At 44.4% G+C, this 25,998-nt stretch overlaps 2 protein-coding genes across 6 annotated transcripts in view; one reads left to right on the forward strand and one right to left on the reverse strand.

Moving 5' to 3' along the window:
• The window catches only part of LOC128845445 (kinetochore protein NDC80 homolog), an 81,467-nt gene extending 67,622 nt beyond the window's left edge, over positions 1-13,845 (forward strand). The window contains exons 11-17 of the mRNA XM_054044181.1: positions 148-353; positions 1,974-2,126; positions 4,107-4,196; positions 7,136-7,228; positions 8,858-8,988; positions 11,219-11,321; positions 13,461-13,845. Coding sequence (XP_053900156.1) covers positions 148-353; positions 1,974-2,126; positions 4,107-4,196; positions 7,136-7,228; positions 8,858-8,988; positions 11,219-11,321; positions 13,461-13,583 — 899 coding nt within the window. The 3' untranslated portion in view covers positions 13,584-13,845. The remainder of the gene's footprint in view (positions 1-147; positions 354-1,973; positions 2,127-4,106; positions 4,197-7,135; positions 7,229-8,857; positions 8,989-11,218; positions 11,322-13,460) is intronic.
• GTPBP8 (GTP binding protein 8 (putative)) lies at positions 1-23,318 on the reverse strand. Of its 5 annotated transcripts, none has more exons than XM_054044124.1 (8): positions 23,289-23,318; positions 22,150-22,521; positions 21,097-21,195; positions 19,260-19,390; positions 18,747-18,846; positions 18,166-18,284; positions 15,949-16,074; positions 1-219 (listed from the first exon to the last, which is right to left on the reverse strand). In XM_054044124.1, the coding sequence occupies exons 1-7, from the start codon at positions 23,301-23,303 to the stop codon at positions 15,993-15,995; spliced, it is 918 nt and encodes a 305-aa protein (XP_053900099.1). In that variant the 5' UTR covers positions 23,304-23,318; the 3' UTR covers positions 1-219; positions 15,949-15,992. The 5 variants fall into 5 exon arrangements, with proteins under 5 accessions (XP_053900099.1, XP_053900090.1, XP_053900080.1 ...); XM_054044115.1 differs by lacking the exon at positions 1-219 and adding an exon at positions 14,375-15,408; XM_054044105.1 differs by lacking the exon at positions 1-219 and having other exon boundaries at positions 15,742-16,074.
• Between the last annotated feature and the right edge of the window lie 2,680 nt (positions 23,319-25,998).

The following is a 25,998-nucleotide window of genomic DNA, read 5'->3' on the forward strand; positions in this document are numbered from 1 at the left end:
GAAGCAGTACACATCTGTATTACTGCTAGGAGTACACCTGACTGATGAATGGGATGTTTATACTGGAAAAGCAGGGGTGGCGACACTGTGACCCTTAGTAAATGTCCAGAGATCTGTAGCTCCTCTTTTTGTTGTTGTTGATTGCAGAATTGGAAGTTGAAATGATGAAGCAGGAAAATGCCCGGCTGCAGCACACTGTTGATAATCAGCTTTACACAGCTGTAGACATAGAGAGAATAAACCATGAGAAAGATGAGCTTCAGCAAACTATCAACAAGCTTACCAAGGAGCTAGAGACGGAGCGGCAGCAGCTGTGGGCTGAGGAGCTAAAATATGCAAGAGGCAAAGAGTCAGTGAGTGCCTGTCCCAGTTCCCGCCAATGGTTTCAATCGGGCAACTTTGCAGCTTGGATATTAAGGGTCAAAATACAAAAGAAAAAAAGTTGGGAATTTAAGAGGTTGCTGTGAATTATTTTTCTAATGACACTAAACCAGGCCAAAATGAGTGACTCTAACAGCTTAAAAATGATTTACAATTAACAAGCACAAATTTTTGCTTTTGCTTCCAGTAGGCCTGGAATTTGTTCATGTACTTGTTTGTGCATCAGCAGCCAAGGCCTGATTCAATGCCCATTTGAATCATTGAGTATCCAGGCCCCGGGAGGCCACAGCAGGCATGTGTATTGCATTCAACTGTAGTTGCAGAGACAGCTCAGGAGCTTGAAATAGTCTGAAGAGCCTGAACATCACTATCCCCATTTTACAGATGGCAAAACTGAGGCACACAGCAATTCCATTACCTGATCAAGACACAGTAATTTAGTGCAGAAATAGGAATTGAACCAAGGGGCCAGATCCTCAGCTGGCGTAAACTAGTGTAACTTCTTTTACGTCAATACAGCTATGCTGACTTCTATCAGGTGGCTTAGTGACTGAGTCCCAGTCTGATGCCTTGTCCCATGGACCGTGCAGACTCAACAGTCTTCTCTTTCCCATGACTATTGCCACAGTGAGATGCCCCATTTAGAAGCAGGCCCTTGTGCTTCATAAAGTTTCCCAAGCTGTGTCAGTGACTAACACCAGAGACAAGAAAGAAGGATGGCCCAGTTATGGTTAGGGTGCCAGCTTGAGAGTCAGTTGACATGGCTTCAGTTCCCAGGGTGTTGTGAGAATAAATGCATCAGAATGTGAGGCTCAGCTACTGTGGTGATGGGGGCCATATAAGTACCTCTGACAGTCTTTGCATTTGTAGGGCTGGGTCGCTCAACTGTATTCTTAATTTATTTATCACTTGTAAGACTCCTCCCAGCCAAATATCTTAAATTGCTTTACACGTGAGTCCAATTTTACAGATAGGCAATCTGAGACACGGGGCCGTGAAGTGTGTCTTGCCCGTGTTCACAAGGAAATCTGTGGCAGAGCAGAGAACAGAGCCCAGAACTCTGCACTCCCATTCCCATGCTTTTGCCACAATACCATCTGTACTCCTTACAGGCAGCTTCCAAGGATGCAGACTAGCTAACCTTCCTTGAATATTCAGGGGATAGGTGGAGCAGGCATTTATCCAGGAGAGGAAAATACAGCTGCTCAGAAAGGAATGGACAGCTAAAAACCACTCAAGTCTGTCTGTCTACAGGCCATTGAGCTTCAAATCACATCACCTCTCTGTGCCCTGGTTTTCCCATCTCTGAAATTGGGAGAATGATGCTGACCTTCCTTTGTAAAGTGCCTTGAGATTGATGGCTGAAAAGCTGCTCCGTAAATAGAAGAAATGATCGTCTCACTCAAAAGCTTCCAGTGCTGACTAATATTTTAAAGATTTTTTTTTTCCTGAGGTCTCAAAATATCTGCATCTCTGAAGCCACCTGGCAGTGGCACCCTCTTAGAGGTAGCAACAATAGTGATCTATGTTTTGGCCTTTTCTATTCAGTGTCTTTCTCTCTTACTGTCCCTCTAACTCCACATATTTCCCAGATTGAAGCACAGCTGGATGATTATCACAAACTGGCTCGGAAGCTGAAGCTAATCCCAGCAGGCATGGAAAATTCCAGAGGCCACGATTTTGAGATTAAGTTTAACCCGGAGGATGGACCCCATTCTCTCTCCAAATACAGAAGGCAGATCAACGTAGGTGTGCTTTAACAACTGCTTTTGTTTGGAACACTTGAGTCCTGCGAACAGTGTTATGTATTTCAGCGGTAAAATGTTAGGAAAAATACAAGGAAGGTCGTCCTTGAACATCCCTACTATAGCTGCAGTACAGTCTAGCCTGCGTGGGATGTTGCCAATAGAGCTGAACGAATAATCAATATTATTTTTTTTTTTTTTCCATTTTGTGTCTGAACGGAAACATCTGGGAAAAACTTGAGTGTCTTGAACAGAAACTGAATTTTGTTTTTTTTTTTCCTCAAACCGAAAAACTAAAACTACTTTGTTCAGGTTGAACTCAATATTTGATTGTCTAATCTAATTGATATTTCCAAAATGTTTTGTTTTCGGTTGGTTTGTTTTTTAGTTGGAAAAAAAAAAAAAATATATATATATATATATATATATATAATATGCAAAGAAAAAGTTTCACCCATCACTCGTTGCTACAGAATGGAGGGTGAGGGGGGGCCACATTAACAAGCCAGATGTCTTGAATCAAAGGGGGAGGGACAGACATAATTGTGTTACAAACAAAACTTACTCCGGGGGGAATTCTGTGCCAAAAAATTAAGAATTCTGCACATATTTTAAAATCCTGCATATTTTATTTGTCAAAATAACACAATATAGACCTCCTCGTCTTCCCTCCCTCCACCCCCAAAAAAATTATTATTTTTTTTATAAATAGATTTCTTACTAAGCATATTAATACGGAACTTTGAGTAATTCATTTAAATTACATTACAGAAATGTATTTCCTGCACCTGTCAGAAGCAGTGCAAAGATTTCGGGGAGTCAGGGGTAACAGGAACTGAGGGAGAGGGAAGGAGCCTGGAGTATACCTGGAGTGTTGTTGAGTGTGGGTGAGAAGTATGGAACAGATTTTTTGGTGGGGGAGGGAGGAGGGATTGTTAGGGAGATGGGGAACCTTCCCCCATGCAGACCCTGGCTGACCCCAAACCTCTCCCATTCAGTCAGGCATATCTGCCGCTGTCCCCACCCCCCATCCCCATGTGTCTCTGCCTCCCATTCAGCCCCTGGCTCAACGCTGTCAGCCTACTAGCTCCCCTAAGCCTGTGCCCCAGTCTGCCGCCCCACTAGCCATTCTGAACCCCAATGTGAGACACCCGCCGCTGCCTTCCCCAGCAGCCCCATGTGCCCCACTCTTTCTGTCGTAACCTGGTGCCGCAGGCAGGGTGCTGTGATGAATTTCTAGTCCTGGGGGAATTCTGCGCCACTGCGCACATGCAGAACTGCCCCCAGGAAAAAATTCTGTGGCACCAGAATTGGGCAAAAGGCAGAACTGCAGCACTTCTCAGGCAGAATGTATTTTCTGCAGGGGGGGGGGGATTTTGCATGTGCGCAGTGGCGCAGAATTCCCCCAGGAGTAAAAGTGTAGGGATTGGTTAAAAGCTACAATCCCTCAGAGGAGAATTTTAAGCCATCTTCATCTCACTTATTCTTTTCTTTGTTTGCTGCAGCATATATTGTGCCCCCTTTCCTGCAACCATCTCCAGCCTACTGCACTGCTTCTATTCCTTCTCCCCTGCCTAGCTGTGCTGCCTCTTTGAAACATGGTGGAAAATACCTACCACCTGGCAAAATCTGTCCATTACATGGCTGCATCTCTGAACTGTCTGTGGGTCTTGAGTGCTGCACTAGTTTTACTGTTTCAGTGATGTTAGAACAGTGACCTGCCACTGATGTAGGGCTGAGTCTTACCTGGCAGGAGTAACTTTTGTGGGGGTAGGGGGTGGGGAGAATACATGTTTGGGGATGTGGGGAGGAAACATTTCTTTGGCAGGCTGATTTAAAAAAAAAAGTCTGTTTTAAAGATGCGGAGAGATTTTGAATACCCATTAATGGGCAGAATTCAGTCAGCGATTCCTTGTAAATTTCAGAACTGTACCACATGGCTCTCTTATCTGTGTGTCTTTTTTTCAATATGCATTACAGGTTCCGCTTATGCAGATAATAGATGAGACTGAAGAGGCAATAAGTAAAGCTAGTAACAAGAAAATCATTTTAGAGGATTCCTTAGAACAGGTGAGCTCTAAAAGCTTTATACATCTTTGCTTACGGGGTTTACATAGTAAATATTTTCAGAATGGTGGCCTTCAGGCAGTGAGTCAGTGGGCTATATATTATTCTTGGCATTGCTGGTTAGAGAAACCTACTGATCATATTCTGTAACTTCTCTTAAATCCGCATTCTTTAACTGAACACCTGCCACAAAATATTTTCATCCAAATGTGTATGGTTTGGTGCAGTGAAAGCACGTAAATACCTCTGGAGGAAGCAAACTTCCCACTTAGTTATCTAGCAGAGGGTATGGATTGCAAGCCCAGCTACCAAGTTCCCTGTAGGTGTTACAGATCTCAGCTCGGTCAAGCAAATGTGGATTTTCTCCTATTCAAGAACATGTAAGAGTAAACGAATTCAGCAAGCAGAAATACCAGGCCTAGGCTATATAAGGTGACCGGAGTTGTAAGATGGTGAAACAACCAATTTAAGTGAGAGGTTTAAACCATGAATATAGAGAGAAATTTACAGTCAAAATATATTCTTGGTTGGCAATGAGTCTGCTGCTCCTTGATTTGTTTCAGCAGAGCTCCAGACCTGAGAAGGAAATACAAGTTATTCCTAAAAAAGCAGCCAGTGAATTAACTTGAGTTGTAGGCGCTATGTGTGCTAAGGTAGACCCTGTATTGTTAGTAACACAAATAGTCATTTGTAGTCAGCACCAGCAGTTCACCACCTCAGCTCTCCAGCCTTCGTTGCTTAATTCATGCAAATGAATTGAGCACTGTACAAGGTCTTGAATCTGAAATATTATACCTCTACCCTGAGCCTCTGCACATTTAGGACATGTAATTCAGTACTGTAATCATTCCACAATCCATCCAACAAAAAACGGGAATCTGCTAAATGCTGAGACACTGGCTTGGTCCCTATGTTGGGTCCATGGAGAAGGTGGCAGCAGGACAAAAGATCCTGTTAGCCACTGAAGTGTTCCAGCAAACATTACTGCTTGGGCTAGGTAGCGGAGATCCGCACACTGATACTTAATGTACATTGGTGTCCAGTTAGTCTCTAAAGAAGCAAAGATTGCTGAAATTAATCCAGGAGAGTGAGTGAGTAATACTGTATGTTCATAATGAACTTTATCCCTCTAGTGCAGGGGTCTCAAACTCAATTTACCTTAGGGCCAGTGCCAGTCCTCAAATCCTCCCAGCGGGCCAATAATGTCACTGAAGATGGTGTTCAGAAAAGAAAATGTTTATATTGTATTTTTTATTTCAAATTTCTCAGAAATAATAAAACTGTCATACAACTTTATACAGTTCTTCGCCTGCCAGAGAGTTTTTAGTGTTTGCTAGACACCTGGCAACGCTTCCGTTCTGTCAGTTTGTTAATGTTTGGCCTCAGTGACTGAGCAGTTGCACACCTTGCTGCAATCCTGAAGGTGTGCCTCACAGGGCCGGCTTTAGCAAGAGCGGGGCCCGATTCCTGGGGGCGGGGCTTGCTGCAAGCCCCGCCCCCAGGACCCGAGCCGCGCCGCGGGGGGGGACCTGAGCCGCGGGGGGGGGGGAGACGGGGGGACCCGAGCTGCGCCGCGGGGGGGGAGGGGGAGACGGGGGGACCCGAGCCGCGCCGCGGGGGGACCCGCGCCGCAGGGGGGGACAGGGGGACCCGAGCCGCGCCGCGGAAGCCGCGCCGGGGGGTGGGGGGGGGACCCGGGCCGGAGCCGGGCCCCGGGGGCCAGGCTGGAGCCAAGCCGGGCCAGAGCCGCTGGGGCCTGCGGGAACGGGCCGTGCCGTGCCTCCCCGGAGCCCTTCCCCCGCCCCCACCCCCACCCCCACCCCAGCTTACCTCGTGCTGCTGGCCCGCCCCTGCTTCCTCTCAGACTTCCCGCGAATCTCTGATTCACGGGAAGCAGGGGAGGGGGCGGGGCGTGCAGGGGAGGGGAGGAGGGGGAAGTGAGCTGGGGGCGGGGCGGACAGCTGCAGCGCGGGGCCCTCTTGGCGCGGGGCCCAATTCAGCCGAATCGGCTGAATCGGCCTAAAGCCGGCCCTGGTGCATCAGATAGTTGTTTTCGGTATTTTGACTTGTTTATATTCATTGTGGAAAAAAGTGATGCTGCCTCCATGGCTGACTCTGCCCGGCAACTGGTGATGGTATCTCTATCCCTCGCCCCCAGCCAATAGGAGCTGTGGGGAGGAGGGCAGCGCCTGCCGCAGACATTGCCAGCAGTGTGGCTGCATGCCTCTCTCCTCCACGGGCCGCAGTCAGGCAGTTCTCGGGCTGCAGATGGCTCATGGGCCGGGACTTTGAGACCCCTGCTCTAATGTAGGAAACCAGGAGAAAGTTTACTGAAGGTGTGCGATAGAATAGTTAGTGCACAGGGGAAATGCATTGCATCACCCCTTGAGACAAAAACACTTATTTTATAAAATACATAGTTTATATTGTTCGTTAGTTTTTATTAGAAGTCCATCCACTTTCTGCCTTTTTCAGATGCCCATTGAAAAGGGTTATCTTCCTATTGCTGTATAAGTGCAGACTACTGTAGAATTATAGCAGTGTCACTGAAAATGATTTGTATGGGTCGAAGGTAATGTACAAAATTTGAGCATCTGTTTATTTTTTCCAGTGAAAATTTTCCATGGACTCTGCAACCGCACTAGCACCTTTCTCTGTTTCTGAGGGAACATAAATTCATCTGGCTTCCTGATGTGGGAAAATTAACATGACATTAAATAGTTCTCCAGTATTTCCCTTATCTTAATATCTACATTGTGAGTTCAGGCTGAGCATTTATCTCTAGCACTTGAGTAAGGGTCCTTGACCTTTGATTCAGCTCCATCTAGGTAGTCTATTGTTTAAAGTTCTATATAACTCTGAGGTTTTGCAAGGTATTTCCAGGCAGCTGTACATATGGTGTGTGGTGTTTTATTTTTTTTAAACCAAATCTATTCTTGAAGTTGAATGTGGTGATAGCAGAGAAGAAAAGCAACATAAAACTGCTGAAAGACGAAGTCCAAAAGCTGGATGACCATCACCAGCAGAAGCTCAAGGTAGGAATTTACTTTTCTAAAGTGAAAATAAATGAGAAATCTTTGAATAAGTAGGACTAAATTCTGCGCTGACTTACACCCTTTGTCACTCTGAATTTAGCCTGATGAATCATTCTATGGCTTTGGACAGTCAGCTGGTCCTGTCTTAGGTGGCATCTCATGAGTAGAAACTGCTTATCCCTCTGCCTAACTTCCAGCAGAAGAGCTCCCTTTCCCCACACCCACCCTTTGGATGTTGTTTGTTGTTGATGTTGCCTCCCATTTCTTTCTGAACAGTTGGCAGGTATGGTACCCAGTTTCTGTTCAGATGGAAGTATTTACACACCCAGTTTTTCTTGGAACAAATATCTTGTTGCAACCTTTTTCCGCAACCCTTTCTGGACCTGGATCTGCCTGGTTGATGGCTTCTCTACAGCAGAAACTGAGTTCACTTGCACCACACTGTGATGTGTTTAGGACCCCCGACTGCCTTAATCCAGTCCTAATCTCACTTGTTCCTCACTTAGTTGGGGGCGGCGGGGGGGGGGGGGGTAGAAAAAGCCTGGTGAGCTTCTCAAAAACCATTCCAGGCAGCATGCTGGTATAGGCAGGTGCCAACGTGCATGGACAGGGCAAAATGTCTTTTAAAAAAAATAATAAAATGGTTCACAAAATATTTCAGATTTGGTGCTGCAAGGACACTTCAGGGTGTGCAGCCTCTCATGATGCCTGGCTCATTACAGTTCATGCATGACCCGATGCCCAACTAGTCTAGTGCAGCATTTCCCAAACTGGGGTCTGTGGGCCCTTCTGATCAACTCCTCCCCCTCTCTACCTCCCAGGGCCCCCTGCAAGCCAGTGGTGTGCAGGAGGTGCTGGGAGGGAGGGGGAGGAGCGGGGACAGGGCAAACTCAGGGGAGGGGGCGGAAAGAGGCAGGGAACAGGAGGGGCAGGGGTGGTGCTGTGGGGGTGGGGCCTGGGGCTGAGAGGGGAACTTGGGGGTCTACAAAAAATACTAAATCAAAATGGGGGTCCTCGGGTTGCTAAAGTTTGAGAACTGCTGATCTAATGGATACAGGAGAGAAGTGTTTCTGCCTGTTTCTTTTTTCATAGTTCTTGCTAAGTCATTTTGAACCCCACTCAGATTTGGGGCTGAGTGGTAGGCTGCCCATGAGAACAATGGCTCCTCTTAGAAAGAAAAGAGAGAAAAAGGAAACCTTTAAGGAGTTACTTGTTTTTATTAAAGGGATCTAAGTTTGGGACTATTTCTAGTCATGTATGGTCCTCTCCCATTCCACATCATCTTGTCAGACTGTTGTTGAACCTTTACCCAGGAACACTTGCTTTGCCTTTTAAAACATGCTTGTGAGTTGCCCTGCTACTTGTCACCTCTTTATCAATATAACCAAAAAGCAACTGTTTAATCTTGGGTGGGGGGAAGGGAAGGGGGTCAATAATTTTTACTAGTTGAAGTTTGTCCTGCTGAGGCGTTGGTTTGATCCTCTCATAGGGGGAATTCTTTGGGTTTGCCTGTATTCCTCTGCTGCCAGGAGATCCACTCTCCTAGCAAGTTCTAGGACTTTAATTATTGGTAGGTAAACTTAGTCTGAGGAACATGCTGCTGATCAGAATTTGTTTATCCTTCCTTAGGTGGCTGAAGAAGAAGAGGAAAAAAGTGCAGCTGAACTGCAAGCTCTAGAGATACATAAAAACCTAATTGAGGCTGGAGTCAACGAGGGCCTCAATGAAGCTATGAATGAGCTACACGAAATTCAGAAGAAGTAAGTGCACACAGCCAGACGGTTTTTTTTTAAAACAGATTTTTCCTGAGAAGTCAACTGCATTGCAATGTAGATAGAAAACCATACTCTGGAGGGTTGATGGTGAATTTCTGTAGTTTGTATAAGATTTCCTTGACTGAGTACGTAACTAGCCCTTAGTCTTGCACATATACTATGGTTCCCATATCACTAACTCTCTCTCCTCCCAGAACCTTGCAGTATGGAGTATTAATTAATGCCTCCATAGCAAGGGCTGGTTAAAATTTAAGACAAATGTAAGAAAAGTGCCTGCTACTTCCAGTGGAAAATGGACTTTGTCAAGAAACCTTTTCACTTTTTGAAAATTAACCCTGGTGGTTTTTTTTTTTTGACTGACTAAATTGATTTGAGGGGAAAAGCCCATTTCTAATCAGCCTTGCTACTGTGAGTCTGCCATAGTGAGTCTGAAATACCTGTATGTGTTTGGACACATTTCCATATGCTGTGAAATTCAGAAGTTAACTTTCAATAGTGACTGGACTGTAGTTAAAGGTTTCAGTATCCTTTACAGTTCATGCATTCTCTAATATCCAGCCATGTGAATGTTAGTTATTACATATTCCAATCCCATGTCCCATCTATCAAGAGTCTTTGAGTTTTCAAGTTCTACAGAAAGGCCCCAAGACTTGACACACTTGTTGACCATATAAAAGTCCTAATATTATACCTTCTAGCTCTTTTATAGCCTTTCATCAGTTGATCTCAAAGTGCTTTACAAAGGAAGTCCGTATTACCACCATTTTACAGATGGGTAAACTGAGGCACCGGAAGGGAAAATGCTTGTCCAAAGTCACCCAGCAGGCCAGTGGCAAAGCCAGGAATAGAACTCAAATCTGAGTCCCAGTCCCCTGCTTTATCTTGTGCCATGCTACATAAACCATGCACATTCAAAGTCTAGCCCTACACATATAGCTGCAGAATGTTAATATTTTTAACACTACAAAGCACGCATAATATTGTTGTGTAACTAAGATTTATCATCTTAGACTACATCTATATATAATACCTAAAAATACTCCTGTGTACATGGATGGTTCACTAGAGTTTTTGATATATTTGAACTGATTAAAAATGTATTGGGAGAGATTAGATGTAAGGTTATTGTAATGTCTGACAATGCTGAATTGGCTAGATGCTTGCTAGAGAATGTATAAACTGTATAGGTACTCAATTTTATCTATAGTCTTAGTTTTAGGATTAGATTTTATTTGAAATTGGATTTTTATTTTATTTAAATTATTTTTTATAAAAATAAACCTGTTCAAAATTAAATCTGGATTTGAAACAAAATGTTAAGGTCTAAATTTATTATCTCTTAAAATATGAAGTAAAATAAATATGCTGAATCCATGATCCTTGATTTTAAAAAACAAGCAAACTGAGTTAATAGCTGTTTTCTATATAGAAGATGTATTTTCCTGAGTAACTTTTGAGGTCAAGCTTTTTAAATATGGCACAATAGGTCAGCCTGAGTAATTTAGGAGACAGTCTTATTTTCAAGAGACTTAGGTGAGACTAGGAACTTAAACTCACTTTTACTTAGGCATATTTGAAAATTTTCCCAAGCTCACCTGAAATAACCAGTTTAATCCACTGAGTAGTTAATCTCTGTTTAATAAATCATTTAGTTGTAAAGGTGGAACATGCTTTGATAAGAGATTATCTAGCCAAAACATTTAAGGTGGTATTTTATATGCTGTTTTGTGTTTGTTTAAATTCCAGTTACCATCCTACTACAGCTTGACACAAATCAGAGCAAAAAGTAAATTATCTAGTAAATAAGCAGTATCACTCACAATTTTCTAACGTACTAAAAATGTACAGTTAATCTGAAAATATTAAGCTACATAATTGCTTAAACGTAGATAGTTCTAGTGTATTCTCTTAGGTAGCAAAAAGATGCACTAAATCTAGTGAAAAGGTTTTAGTTGTAAATTAACATTTTAATAGTTGCATCTTCCAATGAGAATGCACCTTCCTTTAGAAAGACACTGAAGTACAAATGGAAAAGTAGGTTTAAATCGAGGCTTTCCATTTGGTGATTTTTAAATTGCCTTGATTTAAATTACTTTGATTTAAATTATCCAGCCTGTTGAGTTTTTCTAACATTTATTACATTGTCAACCTTAAAATGAAGAGGTTTCTCTTTGGCCTGGGCATGCAATTAAGGAAATGTATTTGTATTCCTCAGGCACCAGATTGCTGTGAGGACAACAAATGAAGAGAAAATGCAACTGCTTGATAAGTTGTACCGTGTCCTGGAGATGGTGGCTTTTCATGTAGGGTCTGTAGAGGTAAGTCACACCATTACTGTTAACACGAAAGCAGGGTTAGGAAATATACATTGCCCAAAAGGCAATTTACGGTCAGTTCATTTCCACGCCACCCCTCTTTAATTCTCTCTCTCTCTCTCTCTCTCTCTCTTTCTCCAAGTCCTGCCAAGTTCATGGCAGGTTATGAAGAAAGAGGTGGTCTGTTCTCCCCAAAAGTCAGTCAGTCTGTCTCTCTCTCTCGGGAGTGACTGGTTAGTGTCTCCAAGCTCCTTGGAAAGAACAAATCTCTCTCCTGTTTGTCTGGGCATGCTGAACCTTCTCCCTTCCTGTACAGAAAAATCCACAATTTCTCCCAAAGTGACACAATAGCAAATTCCATGTGGATTAAAAATGTGCTGAAACTAACTGCCACGTGCAAGCAGAGCACCCAACCAGTGTGTGGTGTTGAGAATAGCCTCTTAATAGTCTCTTGTTCTAGGGTTCCTTTTATGGATATTTCATGACTGATTTTGTGTGTGTGTGTGTGTACCCACACATACTCACTCTCCATAGCTCATCTTCCCTACCTCCCCCTCAAATTATTGGCAAAGCCAGTAAAATGACCTGTTTACTGGTAAAATGACCCCTTGTAATGCTTCCAATGTCTATTAAGCTTTTGCCAAAGAGCTTGGAGGCTGCAAAAATACAGCACCATGCCCTGCCAACCTCACTTAAAACAGCTGTCACCACACTGATTGAATGTAGGATGAAATAGCAGTAACAATTGCAATTGTTCTTCCTGGGCTGTATTTGAAAAAGGAGACACTGTAGGTCTCCGAATACTTGAATTGTTGGTGTTCAGTACTGCTGATGTGGGTGGATGTTCTAGTTTGTTCAGACCCTCTGTTATCAGAACTGCAAAAAGTCATCTTTCCAAAATGATCTCTACAATAGCCTCTCCTATAGTTCAAAGGCTTATTAACCAATCCACAAAGGGTGGGATATGATTGATAGTTTGCATTACAGTAGACAACATAAACTGTGGGAGGGGAAACAGGTACAGAGAGGGGCCAGGGATTCAGCCAAGGGCAGGGAAATGACAGAAGTAGAAATAGAACTCTGGGCTCCTGACTATCCCTAGAGCATCTGCCTCACAATTAATGTTGCCAGAACCTTTATTCAGGGAAAACAATTTTAATCAAGAGGGCTTAAGCCATAAAGAGTGTGCAGTTTGCTGTGTAAATCCATCTAGGTTAGTGAAAGTATTGGGCCATCAAAACCCCTTCTAAAATGGAATTACACTCATAGTGACTGTGCAGGGGATGGCTACAGAAGGGAGATAAATGCTTAGGCCATTAGACACAAGCTTCTGTTGCTGAAAGGGACAAGCTTACGAGCTTCACAGCACTTCTTCGGGTCTGGGGAAGGTAAATGGTTAGGACACTGTAATCCAAGTGCAAGTTTCAGATTGCATGTTTCCAATCTGAAATATACACATTCAATGGGAAGGAGAAATGTGGAAACAACTAATGCTGGACTAGGGGAGAGAAGAGGCATACTTAGATATTCAGCGTGATATCCTGCACCATTAACTTCAATGAAACTGGGATTTCTCTGAAGGTTTGTACCAGGAAATAGGCTCCCCCCCCCCCCCCCCCCCAAAAAAAAAAAAAAAAAAAGTCGTCTTAGGTCTGAAGAAAAGGCATTATGGCAGAGAGCTCCCAGTCACTCTGCAGACATTTAAGAGGGATCTAAAGCTTCCTAAAAATCAACAAATTATCCATGCTCCTTTGGTGTTCTGCTATGCTAACCTCCCTCAAGAACAGGATTGGCTTTTACACCAGCAGCCTATGAGTTGAGACTATTTTAATAGGCAACACAAGTATGTCTTTCATTCACAAGAACTCCTAGGGATCAGATTTGTGCCCTAGGAATTCACAAAGTTTGGTGGCATGCCACTGTCAAACACAGCTGTTTTCAACCTAGTTACTTTACTATCAAGTTATTTGGTTAATTTTTTTATTGAAGAAACAAGTTTTACTATTTAAATTATAGATAGATGGCCTTATCCCAATGCAGTGGATAATAATAAAAGATGCAGCTTCTGTGTCAGCACCATGTGCATGTCTTTTAGGTTAAAAACGGAAGTTGGAAATCTCACCAGTAACATTCTCTTCCTAGAAATACCTGGCTGAGCATAATGCAAAAGCTGATACAGTATTTGAAGAATTTATGTCTGAAGACCTCTTGGACAACCTGAAACAAATCCTAGCCAAATATAAAAGTAAAGCTAATGCTCTATAACCCTTGCATGGAGGACTTCACCTATGCATTTTTTTTTCCTGTAGCACCATTGTAATGTGGGCCAGTCCTGCATTCCTTCCACTAACTCCCAAGGCAGTCAATCTAATGGTCCTTGTACATACGTAATTACTACAGGATCTGGTCCACAATGTGCTGTTTGAGAGCTGTTACTCCTAAGTATGTATATATTAAATTCTTACAAATGTAAACTCTGTGTGTATTTAAAAATATCAAAAGTATTTCATAAAAATTTTTGATAGCAGTTGGTGTAGTGTGATTTTTTTTTTTTAAAATAAGAACCTTGGGTTCAGCAGGCAGCTGTATATGAAGCTATATGATGTAAGACACACTTTTCACAAGGGTCCATTAATTTTGGATGCTTAACTTGGCGAGAGCCCAGAGCATGCAGTACCCAAAACTGAGTGGATGCTTGTGAAAAAGGTTTGCTAGCATGCTGAAACTATTCACCAAGAACTGACATTGAGCCATAGCATGTGCTCCAGGAAACTCTTTCCCCCTGAGAGATGTACCATTTGGGACAGCACCTCTGCTGTTATGACACTAAGCACTTCTAACAGTGGTTATAGATGGAGTCATAGCCCTGACTCTCCCTTTGTTCTGCTTGATGGATTTAACTCCTAAGTACTTTGATCAATCTCTTTTGCTTACAGCACATAAGAATTAGTTTACTGCATTAGGCTACTGTTCCAACAACTCCCAGATCTTGTTTTTAGGAGTGGCTACTATCAGGTAGCAGGATTAACATCGAATGACAATGAGTTTGAGGTTAATTAGGTTAGGTAAAGCATTTCCTTTTATGAACAGACATGAACTTGACCACACACCCTCTTAATCTACACTTAAGTCACATGTAGAGTACAGACATAGCATTGGTATAACAGCATTGCTTCAGTGAAGAGCACATGCCTGAACCCCCAGGCTGGAAAGGTAGGGTGTGTGTGTATGCGCACGCACACACCTACCTCCTTGCTCTACAGTGCTATTTTTAGCAGTGTAACATCTTCCTACTTAAGCCTTCCCCTGCCCCAGTGAAAGGCTCCAGCTGCTCCCGCCTGTTGTCATGGCACACAGCTAGCCCCTGCAGTGACAACTGAGAACACAGCCAGTACTCCACACCCCACCAGTGTAAACGGAGCTTAAGAATGGGCGATCTTCTGGGAAGGAAATCTTACCCATCAGTAACACTACAGCTATGCCATCTAGTGGGCATTGCTGGACAGATGCAACTTAGTGTGAGAAGTTTATTCCACATCTGTTATATGCCCCTGAAGAATAGGAGGCTACCACTGAGGGACAAGGTAGGGCCAGATATGCAGCATGTACCTCATTTGCCATGGAAGTTCACTCCTTTATGGTCAGTTGTCATCACTTTAGAATTTTGGTTTGTTCCCTGAGAGGTCCACAATGAAGTCTGTTCTAAGCAAGTACACAGTGCAAAAAGGAGAGGTAACCTCCACCCCTTTGAAATCCTCAGGCCTTGCTCTCTAAGGCAATAGATGCTATGTAAGTACTAATTCTTCCAGCAGAGTGCTCCACTAACAAGTGCTGTCAAAACAGTCATCTTCTCACCATTCACAAAGTCACAGCTTTTCATCTGCTCTTTCTCCTAGGAACTGATAGGGTGGTGGAGAGCCCACAGCTTGTAGTCACTGCTGCTCGATTACATTAGGGTAATTTCCTTTTGGGGCATAGAGTGGAGGTACCACATAACTCCACGCAGCCTGTGTACCAGACTTTCTTTTCAGGCATCATCCTCTCATAACTTCTTAAAGGACAGGTCCTTTCCACCTCCAGGTAGGAAGCCCTACAGCAAGACAGCAGGAAAGAGTGTTCTTGCTACTTCCTTGTCACCACTAAAGAAAGCATGAAAATTTAGAACTGAACACATACATCAACAAGTTCAAATTCCATAGGGTGACTATTCTCATATATTACCTGTATTAAAACAAATTGACTGACAGTCACAGCTGATCAGTGAATAAAGAATGTTGCTATAGCCAGGGCCACATGCACTCTGTTGGTGTTTCTCTTGCTATACCACTATGTTCTAGCATCTAAGCCTTAATTGTGAAGCAGGTTTTAAATGAAAGCTATCTTCATAACAAGGAAGGGAAACAAGTGGAAGCTTGTTAAAACATAAGCTTTAAAAATCCTTTATTTTTTGTCAATTTAGTAAATTAATACCAATAAATACATCTAGAAAATCATAGATAACATTCTGCTGCATGAATCACAACTTGTTAATGAAAATTTAAGGAAACTTGTTACAAACCCTCAAAATAATTTCACTATTTTATCTTATTTACAAAGCAAAAAGCAATGTCCAGAGCAATATGGTTGGTACCTGTTGTGCTGGGTGAGTAGAATACAACAGGAGAGTTGTGGCTGTCAAGAATTCATCATGGGAAGGTTTCCTGTAACATGGGCTATAAAACACCTCAGCAGGTGGATGCCAGAATACTCTATGGAACTGTAGAAACAAAGATTTACATGTTCAGGTCCTTGCTTCCTTTAAATGCAGGTGCCTAATTCTGCTAACTGCCACCGTCCCTTGAAGTAACAGGTAACTTCAAAGTCAGCCAATTGTTTGATACATTTTAAAACATCAATTGTTGTAGGACTAAATCATCAGGAAATGTATAGTTCCTGCAGCAACTTTAACTCTACCACTGCACAATCACAGAGTGGAATCAGCAAAAAAATGTTATGGTACATCACAGAATCTCTTCACTTAGCTTTGTGTGTAGAAGGAAGTACTTGTCTTTCTGGTGCAAAAATGCAGCTTCACAAGAGTTTGAAATTACAGGTCAGTGGTGCCCTAAACATTTTCTATCCAATGAAATTAGGTGTTAATTCTTCCATTTAGTTTACTGCTGCAATAATAACAGAATTGCTACACTCTGCAGCTGAGGTTTAGAGTTCAGCAACCCTTAGTACAAGTTTAACAACTTCACAAGACATGTTCAAAATAAGGTGATGTTTAAGGCTCTCTGCTGAGATTTTTTTAAAAAAAGGAAAAAATGTTACATAGGATTTTTCCCAGTTACACACACCACTTAATTTAAATATCAAGGGTCAAATTCTGGCCTATTGACTTCAATGTCCTAGGATTTCATTTATGTTTCTCCATAAAGGAGCTACATTTGAACTTTTATCAGGTACAACGTGCTCAGCAATGGAAGCTTGGCTGTGGCTTGTCACTTAGTTCAGGATCTCATTAGAAAGGGATGTTATCATGACAGTTACAAACTGGTGTACTCCTTTACATGTTATCTTACAAAATCCAGTGCTGATCTCCCCAAATTGACAATTGCTCACTATCAAATAAAAAAATCCCGAGCCCATATGATATGAGATAAGGGTGCAGCAACCCCAGAGAGGAGATATGATACTAAAAGCACAGGCTTTGGGTAGTCACTTATACCCATACCAAGTGGCTGTAGAACATTACCCCATCCTGATTTTTGGTAGCCTTTTGCTGTAAGTGACTTCACAAATGCAGAGCAATGGATATCTGGGTTCTATTTCAAGCTCTGCTACAACTTTTTTCTGTGTCCTTGGCCAAGTCACTTAGGAGCCTACATAGCTTTGTGGCTCTAGGCCTTAGCATAGTTCTACTCTGAAAACTGACACTGTAAAAGCAGCATTTTGAGGTCCCATGTTTGACACGCTCAAGATAAACCTTGCTCTATTTACACAAAGAGATTTTTTAAATTGCCACAGTCTCACCCCAGAAACTGAGAGTCAAGCTGGGTTCTTTCCAACACATCCACCCCCCGTACAAGATTCTATATGCCAAATTCCATTCAGTTACATTTGTACCATGCAGCTCGGTTCAGTGAGGTGGTACAGATGTAACCAAGGGCAGAGCTGCGCCTGAAATCAGAAACTGGTTACCTTTTCTGCTAATGCTAGATCCAAAACAGAACCCAGCTCCCTCTCCCACAGTTGTACAGGTTCTGCAGGGCTAACCGGAATAAGAACATTGAAGTTAAAGTTACACACAGGCAGCAGAGCTGTTACGTAAGATGCCATTTTTATCTTGCTCTTTTTCAGAGAAGAACTGCATGTTAGCCTCTCTGCCCATTCGCCCATCTGCAGAGGAGATACTTTGTATACAGTCTTAGCACAAAGTAGCCTTAATTTGTATTGGGCAGCATAACTGCAAGTACTATCCTTGGTATGCCTAAGAATGCCACAACCATTTCAAACCTGGTCCCAAGCTATTGCCCATACGTGGTCTGTTTAGAATGAGTGCGGTAGTCGCAGATAGGCATTCACACCACAAAACCCACCATCATATGTTGTGCCTCTGCTGCCAGTCTCATCTGAAAGACCAAACAAGGAATGGGCCTTGAAAGCTGAACTCTCCTCTCACCTCTTTAGGAGGTTCTCCCTCAGATAGGATGGGATCAGCATGAGGGTAACTTGCCCTGACACTGCTCATTGTACCTGTTCTGGGCACAAACAGGAGTTCGGTCTCCCAAACTGTCATACCTTTCAGTGAGTTTGGTGTTTTTCAGGTGCTTAAAATTAAGACATCAGTAGAAGTGAGCTTTACCTGACTGGGAAGAGTTGAGGAAAGCACCCCTGAGTGTGTTTCTCTGCGAAGTCTTGGATCTCCAGTACATTTTTAACCAACAGTCCCTTGGGAGCTTTGTCGATTTTGGTTAACACAAACTGCACAAATCCATAAAGAGAAGATTTAGGGAGCAGGGGGGGAAGAATGTTGCTTTACTGTAAACCTGGAAATATTTGCCAAGATGTATCACCGTCCCACCACTTTCAAACTGCTCCATGTCCTATCTAAATGGGATACTAGGACATGAATGCTGAGCACCCAGCCTATTAAAATCAGGCCTCTTTAAGGGGTGTCAAACTAGGCACCAAAAATAAGGTCAATTTTGAAAATTCAGACCTAAAAGAAGACAGATTTTCAGGCCTCCCTATACAGTACGAATAAAAAAAACGGGGGGGCGGGGACAATTTTTTTCCCTGTGCAGATCACCTTTAACTCACTGCTAGAGCTCTACTGCTGAGGCGCGTCTAGCTGAAGGTACAAAATGTTTAGAGAATGCCCTTGAGCCCGGCCAATTTACATTTTTAATTTGGTTCGTGTTTTAAAGAGAAAGTATAACTTACAACGTAAGGGATCCCAAACTCCTCCAACATTTCTATGGCAATGTGGTCTGCTTTCTGAAATCCTACCAAGCTGTCCACTAATAAGAACGTCCTCTTCAAGCTAACAAAGATACAGATAGTAACACAAGTGAGGGGCAATGCAACAATGGTTGTTTCTACGTTAACGAGCAAGAGAACTGAGACGCTACCTCATAGGATTTGGAGATGGGAAAAGAGAATTAGTCTTATCTAGTTCATCCTGAGAGGAGTCAATACAGGATAGCACCTAAGGGGAATATTTTCCAGTGCTTTGATCCATCCAAGCTTCAAAACAGGACTCAAACAATGGTAATGCCACCACTTCACTCTGGAAACTATACCGTGGTCTAATACATTCCACCCCATTGTTGGTAAAGCCTTCTTGATATCTACACTTAACTCCTCCACCTTTTTATAATCTCCGCAAACATCCCACTGTTCTGATGCACTGTGAGATTGCAGGTAAAACACGACAGCATGCAATGGCTCTCTTACTTCTGACGCTCTTGTAAATAGGCCTCCACCATGTCAGCAAAGTCTTGCGGGGCTCGGTAGCCATAGCCTGGCATGTCCACCAATGTAAAGTATTTCCCCACTTTGAAGAAATTCATTTTCTTTGTGTGGCCCTGGAGAGAGAAAGATTGGGCTTTATTAAATATTACTAAATGACCATGGGATTATTTAAAAGGTACTTTATGCCCAACATTAGAAATCTGAGCTGAATATGGACAAGAACCAAGAATCCGATGGGCCTAGAAGACTGGAAAGTGTTTTAGATTCATTAGAAATGCTGAATAGACTTTGTAATGTATCCTGGGTAACTGACAAGCTGACTGAATGAGGGAAGCACTTCATGGTTTAGTAGAAACAGGATACCATCCCAATGACTGATACACAAGCTTAAGTTTGTCTAAATGTGACTACACAAATCTATGTAGTTGAGAGGAGGGAGATGCTGTATGAGCCCACGTAGGAGAGTCCAGTAGGCACATGATGTACTGGACTTACATTTTTTGAAATTACAACTCTAGAGCAGTATCAGGGGGTAGCCGCGTTAGTCTGTATCCACAAAAACAACAAGGAGTCTGGTGGCACCTTAAAGATTAACAGATTTATTTGGGCATAAACTTTCATGAAGAGGTGTTTTATCCACGAATGCTTATGCCCAAATAAATCTGTTAGCCTTTAAGCTGCCACCAGAACACTAGTACTTACCATACTATTTAGCCATGGTATCAGAAAGGATTTTAGAAAACACTCGGCAGCAGTGTTTCTCAGCCAGGGATATGCATACCCCTGAGGTACATGGAGGTCTTCCAGAGGTACATCAACTCATCTACATGTTTGCCTAGTTTTACAACTGGCTACATAAAAAGCACTAGCAAAGTCCGTACGAACTCAAATTTCATAAACAAGTCGTATCATAGAATATCAGGGTTGGAAGGGACCTCAGGAGGTCATCTAGTCCAACCTCCTGCTCAAAGCAGGACCAATACTGCTCTCTATAGTATACACTGAAATGTAAGTACAATATTTACATTCCAGTTGATGTCTTTTATAACTACATGGTAAAAATGAGAAAGAAAGCAATTTTTCAGTAATAAAAATACAAAAGTGTCACAGCACATTATGTCTGATTTTGTAAGGAAATAGTTTAAGTGAGGTGAAACTTGCAGGTACACAAGACAAATCAGACTCCTGAAAGGGGTACACTAGTCTGGAAAGGTGAAGAACCACTGCTTTACGGATCCTGGTCTTCACACATAGCCAGAGAACCTAGTCTCTGCCTATGGGAGGTTCTCAGTTTGGGCCTCTGTGGGTCCATAGGGTATGGCGGCCCCTTGCACAGCCTCCCTGTGGCCTGCTCCTCTCCGTGTGGAGCAGACTGCAACAGTTCCACTGCTTCAAAGACTTTCCACAGTCATTACTTGAACAGGAGGATTTAGCTCCGAGTGCCAAACTACTCTCAAAAAGTGACTACAAATTAGCTTGGTAGGGCTGTGTGTTTGTTTTGTCTCAGCGGTCGCACATCAAGTGTGCTCCAACTTATGAGTAATAAGATTCTTTTTTTCCTCCCAACTGTTAGCCCTGCAAACTTACCCTGGGCTCTGAGAGTCAAGCTAGGTTCTTTTCACCTCCTATTTCCAGTAATAGGACTTTTGCAAATGAACCTTAAAATTTCTGTTGAAGATGCACAAGCCAGAACAGAATCCAGCTTACGCTCCCAGAGCTTTGTGTTACCCCAGAGCTAAGGTTATCCCTCTTTCTCTCATCTCCCCTGACTGGCAGGAACTTCCAGTTGAGATGGAGGGAATCCCATAACGACACTTACTGGAGTTTTTGACACTCGGACTTCAACATCGGGAGCCAATGAAAACAAGGCCTTTATTAAGGAGGATTTCCCAACATTGCTTCTGCCCACAAAGCACACCTGGAGAGAGACAGGAGAAAGGAGATACTACTGTTAGTTTTCTCTCCTTCATCCAACCCCACCTGTGCAACAGGAGTGGGTCACTCCTGCAAATCCTCAATTAGTTCTTGTGGCCTTACCACCTTAGACGAGGAAGGATGGTCCAGTGACTACAGCACTCACGTAAGTCTTGGGAGCCGAGTTCTAGACCATACCATAGACTTCCCGTGTAAAGCTGAGCAAGTCATGTAGCCTCTCAGTTCCCCATCTGTAAAATGGGGATAATAGCACTTCCCTATCTCACGGGGTGTTATCACAGATTGTGAGGTGCTCAGATAGCATGGTGCTGGGGGCCATATATGTAACTAAGACAGACTTGCTTTCAGGGAATGTCTTTGTGCTAGTTGATACCCTCCTATATGAAAAGTCGCCGGAAGGGCCAAGTTAGGTTGAAAACTTAGTAGCCCTGACAACATGAAATTTCCATGTAATTGTCCTATCTGTAGGGATAAATATTTTGTTCCCTTGATAAGGGACTTAGTCCTTCAACTCTGTAGAAGTCCCAGGATCTGTAAAATCTTGGGACATCTGCAAAAAGCCCAGGCATTAGTCTAGTCCTTGGACCCCAGGCCCTTCAAAAGCTGCGCTTCCATCAGTTCGCCTACCCAGTGTGGACAAAAATGCACCACTTGCTCGAGGGAATTGACAGTGCAGAGCAGGTTTCCCTACATAAGATCATGCTGACGCAGCCCCCATGATTCACAGAGGGCTGAGGCTGCACAGAGACGCTCTCTTTTGGCTCCATGTGGTCAAACCAACTGCCAAAACTATAGCACCCAAATGCATGAATTCAGGGAAGGGGAGATAGGGACGATGCTGTATAGGATGGACTCCCTGCTCCCCCCCACTCAGCATGTGTTCTGACCACAGGAGCAAGGATACCACCTCCCTCTCCATCCCTGGAAATGGCTTCACCTCAGGCTGTGACAGCTGTGGTGCATGGTCCATGCGGACAGCAGAACTGAAATAATCAATCGTGTGTCTGCCCGAGGGTTTGAAAAGCGCCTCTGCCCTGTGGATATCATCCAGGCCGGGGTTGAAAGTCCGGAAGCTTGCAGTGTTCACGTTCGAGGCTAGATACTTCTCTAGACCCTGGAGAGGGAAAACTACACCAGTGAGCTTTTTATCCTCCAGCTGCAGCACTTCCGAAAACGATGCATTTTTGGTAGAGCTCCTCCAAGTAGCGCTGTGTCTCCGGAGCAGGCAGTTTGCCCCCGCAAGCCTCCTCATCCTCTGTAGCTGGCGCATCTCTGGTCGCTCTGCCCAGTCTCCCAAAAGCTCATCAGCCTGCAATGGTTTAAAGAGTCCTTAAAGAGCTAGTCCAACAGCTGAACCAAAGGTAGCTTCACACTGGAGATCAGTGTCTCACGCTCAAAGCCCTGAGTGGAGGGAACTTTAAGGGGGTTATTATATTTGTACCGCAGTAACACCCGCCTCACACCCCAAGAGAAGATGGTGTCCCTGACGCGTTCACAACCCGGGTGTCAGGCAGGGCACCCCAGGGGGAGGATGGAGGCACCCAGTGGAGTTAAGCCGCGAAGATGGACGCACTGGAAATGCAGGAGGTCTGTGGAGGATGGTTGGGTCCTGCGCGGAGACGGGTCCTGCAGCCGGGCCCGGGGGCGGGGGACGCTTTGCAGCGGGGCCAGGCGCAGCAGGGCTGGAAGGATGCCAGAGCACCGGGGGGAGGGGGCGGCAGTAGGTGCTCAGGCGGGTTGCGATGGCAGCGGGGAGGGACACGCAGGGGAAGGGGCTGCCCGGGACTCACCCTCTCCCTGGCGGCGGCGGCCCGACCTCTCCGCGGCCCTTAACCCCGGCCGGGGCGATCACTTCCGGGCAGGGAGGTGGGGCTGGGCCGGCGCTGCGGGGTGATGGGGAGGAGGCGCCGCATGGAGGGGCGGGGGGAGGTTCCCTGCAGCGGGCCTGGCTCCGGCCTCTCCGGAGCTGAGACCGTCCCTCCCCCCGTCCCCGCGGGCTGCCGAGCCGCGAGCACCCTGCGGGGCGGTGTGTGCCGTGGGGGCTCCCCTCGGGCCGGCTTTGCACCCGCCCCCCACCTCCACACGCTGCATCCCATCCACACCGCACGGCCTGGGCGCTCGCTGCTCCCTCCCTGGCCGGCCAGCTGGAGAAGCCCCGTCCCGGGCTGATGAGCTCACGGGTACTGAAGCAGGTTAATGGAGAGGGGCGGGGAGTTTATTCATTGTTTGAAACTGTTGCTCCCTATTTAACTCAAACGCCTGATAAAGGCAGGAGAAAAGGTGTCACCCAGCCTCCCTTTCCCACTTGAGAACAGAGTAGGCTCTCCCTGCACACGTAAGCCCTCCAAAACCAGGGAAGCCCAGACTGGACAGCCCTGCTCATTTCTAAGATTAAATCATAATAATGGAGAGGGAAGAAATCCACCTTTCAGGCCTTCTTCCCTCCCTTGTAAAAAGGAAGAAGAAAAGCACAGACCCATTTTTTCCCTTTGCAGTTCATCTTTAAGCTACCTCGCCTCAGCACTGTACAGCCCAAGTCGATTTCAGAGCAGCCCAGCACTGCATTGCACTGCTCTGCTCCAAGGCTGGGCAGCGGCAGGTGAAAGAGAATCTGTTTCCTCTTCCATCATAGCCAGAGAGCTGAGCAGCTCTGGAGAGCGGTGGGCTGGCTCCAAACTTTGGGACCTTCAATTGTATAGTGCCAAGTTAGGAGCTACTTCAATACTGAAACAGACAACGCAAGTTTAAATGCACCCCAGAAGGGGGTTAGTAGGGATGGAAAGTAAGGGGGGCCTGGAAGAGGAAGCAGGTAGCAAGGAGGCATAAAAATGGGGTTTGGCTGCCTTTTCACTTAATGTTTGTAATACTCAATTTAAAAATAGGAGGCAAGATAATTATTATAGAGCCCCTTTCCCCTTGTTAATTTCCTGGCTGTCAACCCCATTCTGTTTCTTTTATTCAGGAGGTTTTATTGTGCACTATTGTGGGTTAGTGCACAGCCATGTAATCACTATAAAAGGTTCAACTAGCCAATCAGAACATGGTTTTGGACCATCAGTGTTCCCAGCCAGACTCCCAATAAGAAGAATAAGGCTGATCCTCCAGTTTATCCATTTCAAATCCGTGAAGGAGAAACAAGCTAGAGGGAGGCCTGTACTGGGTTTTTGGTAGCTACACAGCTGTACCTGCACCAGTGCAAGCCCCTACTGTAAATGCAGTGTCCCAGCGCAAAATGTGATTTGCACCAGCAGGCTTTCTCCGGTTTCAAAGTAAAAACTCCAGTGCAAATAAAGGCCATAGTTAACAACCCAGTAATAAAGGAAACTGGAATTACTTGCTCTGATCACCAGATGGCAATAAAGGGGCAGTCAAAGAGCATTTTTTTAGAAACACTCACTATAAATTACAGACAAAAACTATGTTAAAAGAACATTACGTTTGCAAAGTTAACCACTCAAACGTAAAGAAATGCCAGATGTACGCTGCTTGTGCAACCTTACTTGCATATGTGCTTACCTGGTGCATATGCATTATGATACAGTCTTTATTTTGTCTATCGGAGTTTTATACTGACCCCATCACTGCAGTGGCTGAGCATCTTCCATGTCAAATCAATAGGAGTAGCAAAGCCCCTCAGTGACTTCATACATTCTCTGGTGCTTCTGGGGTCAAAACCCCACTCTCCCCACAGTTGCCAGTTCCAGTTTCCTTGCACAACAAGTCCTAATCTCACCCCCCCCCCCAAATTCCCAGTTTCTCTCCCCCTTCCAGTCTCACTCTCACCAGCCTCCTTGCCCCAATCTCCTTCTTTCCCCAGTCTGGCTCTTGTCCTCTCTGCAGTCGAGTCAGACAGCTTTCTCCTCACTGCCTGGGTGCCAGCAGGGATCAGCCACACCCAGGCCTGGAGCTGCAATCAGAGGGAAAGTACAGCTTTACCCCATAGCCCTGGGCTGGGGCATGCTCATCACTCTGTGGGGATGGCACATGCACAATTTGATCAGCACTAAGATCTATGAGAGGCTTGAGCATCCTCACTGAGAACAGAACCTTTAGAAATTTTAGCTGTTAAACTCTAGGATGTCTCTACTGAGCCTCAAGGATCAGAGGGGTAGCCGTGTTAGTCTGAATCTGTAAAAAGCAACAGAGGGTCCTGTAGCACCTTCCTTCTGTTAGTCTCAAAGGTGCCACAGGACCCTCTGTTGCTTTCTACTGAGCCTGTGCAAAATGATTTTTTCCCCAAGATTGATGCAAAGGCCAGCCCCTACCAAATTGCAAGTGCCTGCTTCAGAGCACAGGCACATTAGTGTTTCTCAAAGAAAAGGTCATTTGCAGAAATGGCTGTAGCATTTAGGGTGAAACTTTCCCAAATTATTCAGCCCGAGGCAGCTTGAGAAATTTCAGCCCAAGTGGTTATAGTTTAGCAATCGATAAGCAACCGAAAACAGGGTCTTGTAATGGGAAGCGTTGGGCAACCTTAAAATAGGTACAGCTATGAGCCCCTACAATAGAAGAAAATGGGGGTATATATTATACTGAGCATACATGTGCATGTGCCAAAGATCACTGAAGATACAGACAGTTGGGTTGCTGAACTGTGCCAAAGCTGTTGATAGAACCTGTTCTGTGTTCTTCTCAACAAGCCCACGTGTACATTAACAGAAAAGTGTTCTCTGTGGTAATGTAGGCCTTAGTGGATCAATGCAGGAGATCCATGAAAAGGTCCATAGGGTGGCCAGATCAAGTGCACAATGCCAGAATTTGAAAATAAAAAATAAAAGGCCGCACT

The sequence above is a fragment of the Malaclemys terrapin genome, chromosome 1 (genome assembly GCF_027887155.1).
Source record: "Malaclemys terrapin pileata isolate rMalTer1 chromosome 1, rMalTer1.hap1, whole genome shotgun sequence".
Lineage (NCBI taxonomy): Eukaryota > Metazoa > Chordata > Testudines > Emydidae > Malaclemys > Malaclemys terrapin.